Here is a 10,561-nt window from a genome sequence, read left to right as displayed (position 1 = left end):
ATAGTATTTTGTGGTACATTAGGAGATCACCGTGGCGTAACTTCGGTATAGGTACCGGAAGTACCGGATACATTTCAAGAAAGTGTTTTTTTTTCTATATATGGGGGGGGGGTTAGGGTTAGGGTTAAGGTTAGGGGTGGGAGAAAAGGGTTTCTGTTATCTTCAGAAATGTAAACAAAGCCACTTCCGGTATTCACGATACCTATACCGAAGGATCGCCCAAGTACCCTGACCTCAACAATCGTTATTACAGATACTTGAACATGAAAAATTCCTAAAATTTAGGTAATAGTAATAAAACTGATATTTAACAGATAATTAACGGCAATATTTTGGAATCGTCGTTGCGTAAATAAATAAAAGCATAAACACGTGTTTACGTGTATTAAAGTACAGTAAATACAGATAAATAAATAAATAAGTAAATAAATAAATAAATAAATAAATAAGTAAGTAAGTAAATAAGTAAATAAATAAATAAATAAATAAATAAATAATAAATAAATAAATAAATAAATAATAAATAAATAAAAAATAAATAAATAAATAAATAAATAAATAAATAAATAAATAAATAAAAAATAGGGGTGGAGGATTATTTCTGAGAGAGTCTCCGAACCTCCTTCACCGGATGTGGGTAGGTCACGTGACCAAACAGCATGAACCTGAGGAAAATGTCTGCTCGACAGAATTTTCATCGCAATTGCGAGGAGACTTTGAACGAATGCATCAACGTGTTACTCAAGTCAGCCTACGTGAACCAGTGCCAGGCTGCACATTACGACAGGAGTGATGTTGCTCTGAAGGGATTCCATCTCTTCTTCGAGCAGCTAAACCGTCAGCATCTCCATCAAGCGGACAAACTGATGGAGTACCAAAACAAACGTGGTGGTCGCGTTGTCTTGCAGAATATCGACGAACCGGAGACTTCGTTTTGGGATTCTGGTGCTTCGGCCATGGAATATTCGCTCGTCGTTGAGAAAAATATCAACCAGCAATTTCTGAAGCTGGTTTTGTGCGCTAAAAAGAACGGCGATCCTCAGCTGATTGGGTTCCTGAAGAAGATCGCCCTTGGAAAACAAGTTGAAAACATCAAGAAAATCTCTGATTACATTTCGAGATTGAAGCAGTTGGGCGAAGGCCTCGGTGAATATATGTTTGATAAAGAAACACTTCAGCATTGAATTTATTGCATTGTGTTGTTGTTATGTTGGAATAGTTCAAATATGTAATCTCAACAGAGAAATTATTATTTTTTTTTATAAGAATCTCAGCTAAATGTATCTTCTAAAGACATGATTATAATTAACGTGATTCCAGTATTGTTAGCTTGAAGGAAGAGGAACTCAAAAGTTTTCAAAAATTACAATAATTTAAATGGATTAGAAAGATTTTTTCAAGGGTCAAAATTTGTATTTCTTCCACGATTAAACGTTTTGTAATTTATATTTGTTATCTTAACTATTTTTGTCTTAAACTATTTGCTGTATTCAATTCGTGGATCCATGTTTTTTAAGAGCCATACACCTATATTCATGCCACAATCTATACGTGATTATCTCTTATCTCGTCTCTTCTTTTTAAACCAAAATCTTCTTCATTTCCCATCTTACCATATTTTTTCTTTATTGAAAAGAACACATTGTATAGTATAATGCAGAGTACAACATGAAAAATAAAAGAAGGAATGGTTATGGGTAGAATGCCAGGGGGTCATAAGTCAACTGCATTGGAGCCAACCTGGTGCTAAACAATGACGTTGTGACAGACTGACCCATTTTTTAATATTCTTCAGATATAACGCACTTCAGACTACATTATGTAATGTGTCCGCTAAAATAAGTAATAATAAAAGATAGTTGGGTTGGATCTTTTCGGTTTGAACGGCAGTTTTTTAAAATAATTTCCACGTAACTAAACACTTTTAAACTTCGTATACTGGTAGAATGTGTTTATAAAACATCTTTTTCTCTTGGCTTTCTTGAGAAAATTCTGTAGTTTGTAAGATATTTGTTGGGGTTTTTTTCTTCAATTTCTGCAATTTCAACCAATCAATGACGTCTATTGAGGTAAAAAAAAAACATTCTGTGCTGTATGAATATGCCCCTCGTTTAAGAAATAGATTGGGTTTATTTACATTTCTAAAGAAAAAAAGATACCCTTCCCCCCACCCCTAACTCTAAAACAGATTGAAACGCAATAGATCGATACTAGAGTCATGATTATGGGTGACAATTTCATATGACACTGCTAGAAAAAACTGCCGTTCAAACCAAAAAGATCCATTGGGTTCTGCTATCTAATAGCTTAATAAGCTAATTGTTATTACTTAACGATATTGAAGATAGTAAGGTGCATGCAGAAGAAATTGGTTTTTAAAAGAGATGGGTGGTCACATCGGGAATGCAGAACGATCACAGAAGACTCTTTAAAAAAAACCAAGCAGTCTTGGTTGAAATGCTTTTAGCAGGATGGTCACATATGGAATGCCTTCATAGAAAGATGAGCATTTAGAGTGAACTGCACATGCACATCAATGCATGTGCAAATGAATTAGATGTGCTACTTTCCATTTTGAAAATGTTTTTGTTTCAGGTGTACAACTACAGGATAAGCTTTGGGTGGTAGGATATGATATATATAATGTGTGTGTGAAGGCAGATGGCTCAGTGGTTAGTATCAGGTTTACAATTGTGAGGTTGTGAGTTTGATTCCCAGACTGGACTGTGTATTGTGTTCTTGAGCAAGACACTTTACTTCACATTGCTCCAGTTCACTCAACAGTAGAAATACGTTACGACCTCGCTGGAGCCAAGTTGTATCGGCCTTGGTCTTTCCCTTGGGCAACATCAGTGGCATGGAGTGGGGAGACTGGTATGTGTGGACAACTGCTGTTCTTCCTCAAACAACCATGCTCGAGGGGACTTTCTAGGTGCAATACCATAGTCTTTACATATATATATATCATCATAATCTGTTTCTTTATTGCCCACAAGGGGCTAAACATAGAGGGGACAAACAAGGACAGACAAATGGATTAAGTCGATTACATCGACCCCAGTGCGTAACTGGTACTTAATTTATCGACCCCGAAAGGATGAAAGGCAAAGTCGACCTCGGCAGAATTTGAACTCAGAACGCAACGACAGACGCAATACCGCTAAGCATTTCACCCGGCATGTTAACGTTTCTGCCAGCTTGCCGCCTTTTATATATCATCATAATCGTTTAACGTCCGTTTTCCATGCTAGCATGGGTTGGACAGTTCGACCAGGGCCTGGGAAGCCAGGAGGCTGCACCAGGCTCCAGTCTGATCTGGCAGTGTTTCTACAGCTGGATATCCTTCCTAACGCCAACCACTCCTTGAAATTAAGGTGGTGAGCTGGTAGAATCATTACTGCACCTGATAAAGTGTTCAGTGGCATTTATTCTGACTTCATATATATATGCCACATAAAAGCACCCAGCACACTCTGTAGACTGGTTGGCATTAGGAAGGGCATCTAGCCATAGAAATCATGCTGAATCAGACTGGAGTTTGGTGCAGCTTGCCAGCTCTGGTCAAATCATCCAACCCATACCAGCATGGCCTACAGACGTTAAATGCATCTTCGCCCTGACTTATGATCTCTTAGACGACTCGCATGTGTGTATATATATATAAATATATATATTTTACGTGCCGGTGGCACGTAAAATACACCAATCCGACCCTGGCCGTTGCCAGCCTTGCCTGGCACCTGTGCAGGTGGCACGTAAAAAGCACCCACTACACTCTCGGAGTGGTTGGCGTTAGGAAGGGCATCCAGCTGTAGAAACATTGCCAGATAAGACTGGAGCCTGGTGCAGCCTTCTGGCTTCCCAGATCCCTGGTCGAACCGTCCAACCCATGCTAGCATGGAGAACGGACGTTAAACGATGATGATGATGATGATGATGATATATATATATATATAGGGAGAATTCATGAAAAAAACAAAAGACGGAGACAGGTGGTGTAGAAAATAAACTGATGTATTAGTATAACGCTCGGGAATTGAAAACGTCTTTAATGTTTTGAGCCTACGCTCTTCCACAGAAAAAACACGGAGAGAAACATTATATATAATGTTACTTGGCTTTATGTTACATGTATTAAATTTAGCTGAATCAAATATTGATAGATTGTTATTCTTCACCTCATTCAGAAAATCTAAATGACTTTGTTGTTGTTGTTTTTTTATTTATATATGTTTTTTTATTTTAAAAAAAAAGTTGTTTTTTTTTTAACACTTAAATTGGCTTTTATCAGAGATCTTTTTGTTGGAATGATCGTCATGTGAAATTAAATGAAAGAGAAAGCTGTTGTTCTCAAAAGAAAAACTGAACCTCATCCTCCATTGATTCTAACCAGAAATAAGGAAGGAAAGCATCAAATTGTGCTGATATCATTGCTATAACCGTTTCTCAAGAAATTTGCCTTGTTTGGCAAGCTGTCACAGTTTGGCAAGCTGTCACTAGAATTAGTGTGAACACTTTAGGAATGAGAACCCAGGTTCGAAATTTCCCCAAGACACCTGAAGGAGGCTGGAGGGTATATCAGCTGAAACGTTGTGTTAACAACAAACAAGATAAGGACAAATATCCGTTGAATGTAAATAATGTACATAATTCCTCATCTCTTAAATATAGAACTGTATTGGCTGATCTGATATCACGTAAAGTTTTCAAACACTTTGACTATCATTGCTATCAGTGAGGAAGGATTGTAGCATTGACAAGAACATGATTGAAATTTGTCTCTTGACTGGTTTAGAAATTAAAATTTGACTAAGTAAAAAAGATAAGTAAAATATAATCTAACTAGCACTATGACCCGGTGTTGCCAGGTCATAGTGCTAGTGCATGCATATACAGCTGCGTGTGTGCGCACATACACACGAGTACTGTCCAAATCTCCGACCAATCACATACAGCTAGCTGGCATTCAATTGGCGTATCAAGTTTCAGGCATTTTGATTGGGTTTCAGATAGAAAATTCACAAAAAAGTCACTTCTATTGATTTTTTAATGGCTTTGCGGGGTGACTGGGGAAATGTAAAGATGTGCACGACCACCCTTGGACGGTTTTGAATGACCATAGAAAGTGCAAGCCCTCTAACTAAAAAATTGTAGATTTGTATAAAGGACACGCACACACAGACAGATATTTTGCTGTTTATATATATCTAGAGATAAAAGTATTTATTGGATTGGTCAACATTCTGAGATCTTGAAGGAGGGTATTCATTTCTGCACACTTCATCACTATGTTACACAGACTTAGAACCAGAATTATATACCTCAACATTGGACAATAATAGAAGTACAGTACTACTGCTGCCCCTTGGTGGGAAATCTTTTATCAAACCAACACCAGCATGATTGACTCCACACCCCATTGCTTATTGTTTTAAGTAATTACACCCATCTAGGCCACTTAGCAAAAGCATAGTACAGGTTACCAGGCTATACTTGCTCACAAGTGACAGCTGGCTGTACTCTGCTCATTATGTATGCATGCACACACACACGCTATACGTGCGTGAGTGTGAATATATATTGAGAGGCAAACAGAAAGTTGAAATGCACTGGTAACATCCCCCATCTCTCTCTCTTTCTCTCTCTCTCTCAAATAGAGGGAAATAGGAGAATGATAGCGACAATTTGATAAATTGCATCAAAACAGATAGTCCTAAGTAATTGCAGAGTTTTTCCCCTTTGATTTACGAGTATTTCACAAATATCTCGTGTTAAAAAAATTATTTTAATCAAACAAGAGTTTATTCGGATCTTTTCGGTTTGAACGGCAGTTTTTTTTCTAGCGGTGTCATATGAAATTGTCACCCATAATTATGACCCTAGTATCGATCTATTGCATTTCAATCTATTTTAGGGTTAGGGATCTTTTCGGTTTGAACGGCAGCTTTTTAAAATAATTTCCACATAACTAAACACTTTTAAACTTCGTATACTGGTAGAATGTGTTTATAAAACATCTTTTTCTCTTGGCTTTATTGAGAAAATTCTATAGTTTGTAAGATATTTGTTGTTGTTTTTCTGCAATTTCAACCAATCAATGACGTCTATTGAAGTGAAAACATTCTGTGCCGTATGAATATGTCCCTCGCTTAAGAAACAGATTGGGTTTATTTACATTTCTGAAGAAAAAAGATTCCATTCCCCCCACCCCTAAACCTAACTAACCCTAACCCTAAAAGAGATTGAAATGCAATAGGTCGATACTAGGATAATGATTACGGGTGACAATTTCATATGACACCGCTAGAAAAAACTGCCGTTCAAACCAAAAAGATCCTATATTTCTAATCTCTAATAAGGTATCGAGCGCTCTATTCTCCAACAGTTGGTAGTTGTCCAATAAGTTTTCAAAAGTTGAGGGTAAAAAACAGGCATTTATATATTAGATATATCTATACAACGTTTTAAATTTAGTCTCACACTTTCCAAGTGTGAAAATGTAAATTAACTATCATTATACATGGCTGATTGGAGGAGTATAGGTTGGGATCTTTGTTGAAGGAGGCCTGAAATCTCCATCTGATTTATGAGTTGCCAGAGATGGAAAAAAAAAGTGGAATGAATCATAAGGATGAAAAAGACAGTTAAAACGCAGTAATAAAAAAGTTTTTAATCAAGGCTAGTTCTTAAGCCTACCAGAGTTACATCCCTTAGATTATCTATCTATCTATCCGCTCAGTCGAAGTCGACTCTCGGTTATTCGATGGATCAGTGTCCTCCAGTCAGTTCTATCCTGGGCCGCTTCTTTCAAATTGGCTATGTCCATTCCGAATTCGCTCTTGATGGTGTCAAGCCAGCGGGTTCTTGGTCGGCCTCTTCCTCTGTTGCCACTGACCATTCCGAGCATGATGTCCTTCTCCAGGGATTTTCTCCGCATAATATGACCAAAATATGTCAATCTATGCTTGGTGATCCTAGCTTCTAGCGAAATTTTCGGCCTGATCTGCTTAAGAACTTCTCCATTGGTGAGCCTCGCTGTCCATAGAATCTGTAAAAGTCTTCTCCAACACCAAAGCTCGAATGCATTAATTCTCTTCTGGTCAGCTTTCTTTAGTGTCCAGGTGTCGCATCCATATGTTGCTATTGGGAAGACAATTACATTCACCAATCTGCATTTGGTAGCAAGTCTGATGTCTCTACTCTTCCAGACCCTGCTCATGCTGACCATTGCCTCACTGCCTAGTACTAGTCTTCGATATTGTCCTGCAAATCGGCATTCGAGTGGCAATTAGACACCCCAATAAGGTGGCGAGCTGGCAGAAACGTTAGCACGCCGGGCGAAATGTGTAGCCATATTTCGCCTGCCGTTACGTTCTGGGTTCAAATTTCGCTGAGGTGGACTTTGCCTTTCATACTTTCGGGGTCGATAAATTAAGTACCAGTTACCCACTGGGGTCAATGTAATCGACTTAATCCGTTTGTCTGTCCTTGTTTAGCCCCTTGTGGGTAGTAAAGAAATAGGTATTTCGTCTGTCTTTACGTTCTGAGTTCAAATTCCGCCAAGATCAACTTTGCCTTTCATCCTTTCGGGGTTGATAACTTAAGTACCAGTTGCGAACTAGGGTCGATCTAATCGACTAGCCTCCTCCCCCAAAATTTCAGGCCTTGTGCCTAGTGTAGAAAAGAATTAGACTCCAGTTTTTGTACATGTGATTGTGGTATGAAGAAGGGGAAGGATGAGGTGGAGAGGGTGGGGAAAGACAGAGATGGAATAGAGAAGTGGGGATGAGCTTTTGAAGGATAAATTTGGTTATATACATGTTTGTATGGGCATTGAATGTAGGGGATTTGCAAGGACTAGGAACGAATGAAGTGAGCATGCTTCACTGAATTCGTTTTTTTCGTCGCCCTTTTCAAGCCTAGCCAGTCTCATGGGGCCAGTTTCTGTGGCGTATGTGTTCCCTGCCATGCTTCACTGAATGTGTAATGTTAATGTGCAGAAATGATAGAGTACAAACGAACTGAGAGAAAAGCTGGGTATTAGATGACTCAGATGTAGTAAGCAAGAGAGAAGACTACATTAGCATGAACATGTGATGCCTATAGATGATGCTAGTGCATAAATATGCAAGCACATTTTATGCACCTATCATCATCTATATGCGCTGACAAGAGAAAGACTCAAGATGTTGTGGAACAAAGTAATGACAACTAACCTCAATATGCCGAACCTCACAAAAGAAATGACATTGCAATGATTGGTGACATGCAATACTAGAGGTGACCCCAACTCCTGTGCAAGCTTGGCAAGAGAACACTTAATCATTGGTGATGGTGGATGGGATGCTCTCACTGTACTCACCCTCTGTTCCCATTCCCAAACTCTATGGCACCCTCCCTTCAACCTTTCTTTCACTGAAACCTTTACTTCACAGCTTCTTTGTTAATTCACTCTCTGTCCCCTTGCTGTGTCTCTTTTGCAGACGTCTCCTCGTGGCTCACCAACTTCTCTACATTCCCTGTCTCCACCACCACTTATCCCCTACTGACCCAAATATCTGGGAGACAATCGCCAAAGACTGCCCAAAGTGGTGGTATGTCATCAACAAGGGAACAGACCAGATGGAAAATAACAGATGTCAAGAGGTTGAGATCAGTCATCAATGACATAGAGTAACTTCGTTCCCAGCCAAACCCCATCTCCTGCAATAAATGCCCACAGCTCTTCTATACCACCCTTGGCTTGAACAGCTACCTCAGTGGAGGTGCAATGGCCCAATGGTTAGGGCAGCAGACTCACGGTCGGAGGATCGCGGTTTCAATTCCCAGACCAGGCATTGTGTGTGTTTATTGAGCGAAAACACCTCAGCTCCACGAGGCTCCGGCAAGGGGTGGTGGCGACCCCTGTTGTACTCTTTCACTCCAACTTTCTCTCACTCTTTCTTCCTGTTTCTTGTCCCCGACTTCCTACGCAACCGCTGAGCCTGGATGCGCATTCATCCATCCGTCGATACTCTCGGTGTTGGGGGTTGACCTGCTTTCTCATCTGCGGGTCTTACGAATAGCAAAGGACCCCGTTTCGGACTTCTCCCACTACAGACATGGGACGAAGACCGCTTCACTCAACAAACAAACAGCTACCCCAGGCACAATTTATATCACAATGAGGAGACAGATCCCCATCACTGAGGCCACCAGATCATGTGATTTCAACATTCCTTGGTCTCATCAATGCACTCTCGTCAGGAGCACAATTTGCACCAAAAACCAATATGAGAGTTTCTCTCATGGTAACTACCGCAGTATAGTTTGCATTAACAGAACATCCATATTTAAGTATTATACCTCTCGGTATTAATATTACATCTGTCGCTAATATATATTTTTTTATCAAGTATTTCTATTGGGTTGTCTGGAAATTTCATGCCGATTCATAGTAGCTTACCTTTCGACTTATTTAAAACATGGTTGAATCTATAAAATAGGATTTGACTACACCTCCATTTAGAGCACAGTTTAAGCTATCTTTTCGTGGAAGAAGATTTATGCTCCTATAACCTGTGTTAATTCTGTAACCCTTTAAAATGGAAGATAAGAAAGTTCATCTTCGGCACTTGATGCTTTGGGAACCAGACAAAAATTGCTGCAGCTCGGCTGGGATGTGTTACCCCACCCTCCATATCCACCAGATATTGCTCCTTCAGATTTCCACTTATTTAAGTCTCTGCAGAATAGTCTTAATGGTAAAAATTTCAATTCCTTGGATGACGTAAAAAGATATGTTGATGAAATCTTCTTTGCCATGAAACCACCTCAATTCTGGGAAGAGGGTATTTTCAAGTTGAAGGAAAGACGGAGACGCATTGTGCAATAAAATGGTTCATATTTGGTTGATTAAAAATGTAATGGCAAGTATTTATTGACCTTTTTCTTTCCTTTAAAAATCGGCACGAACCTTTCGGACAACCCAATATGTTCAAAAGATGAAAGCTAGAGATGTTGCATATTTAAGGTTGTCATGAAGCCTAGCATGTTTTGACATTATCAAAATCTTTGGCTGTGCCTTGTATTGCGGCCATTCTTTACTTGAGAGTGCATGCATGATTTTTCATAATGCTGTCGGTATTAATATTAGTAGTATCAATACCTAGTAACTTTTCTGATAAACTTGAATAAAAATCATGACAAATTAAATTTTTCCAGATTTCTGAATAACCAGGAAACAATTTCAAACTAACCAGGATGCTGGCACTCTGTGACAGTGTCGAATAAGACAGGGACGAGTGGCAACCCTGTTAATATGTGGCACTTTTCTATATCCGCTGTGTTGTCTCCCTGAGCAAGAGCAACCCCTAAACAACAACAAAAGCATCAATAATAATAAAATTAGAGACGTTCCTAAGAAATTATGAAAATAAATTTGAAACGATTTAATGATTTAACCGAATATTAAATTAGGCAATGATTCGGTGACGTCAATCACCCATACAACCTTCTTTCATAACGTAAAGAGGTGAGGCTGAAACAGAAGGTGAATGACATCGTTTCTTTATACTAACAC

General features: G+C 39.0%; 1 protein-coding gene across 1 annotated transcript; it reads left to right on the top strand.

The window, feature by feature from the left end:
* The first annotated feature begins 674 nt into the window (after positions 1–674).
* Positions 675–1,184, top strand: LOC115220295 (soma ferritin). Its single transcript, XM_029790402.1, has one exon. The coding sequence runs from the start codon at positions 675–677 to the stop codon at positions 1,182–1,184; it is 510 nt and encodes a 169-aa protein (XP_029646262.1).
* The last annotated feature ends 9,377 nt before the right edge of the window (positions 1,185–10,561 follow it).

This window comes from Octopus sinensis, linkage group LG16, assembly GCF_006345805.1.
Source record: "Octopus sinensis linkage group LG16, ASM634580v1, whole genome shotgun sequence".
Lineage (NCBI taxonomy): Eukaryota > Metazoa > Mollusca > Cephalopoda > Octopoda > Octopodidae > Octopus > Octopus sinensis.
The sequence above is the reverse complement of the archived record's forward strand: the minus strand, read 5'-3'. Positions and strand labels throughout refer to the sequence as shown.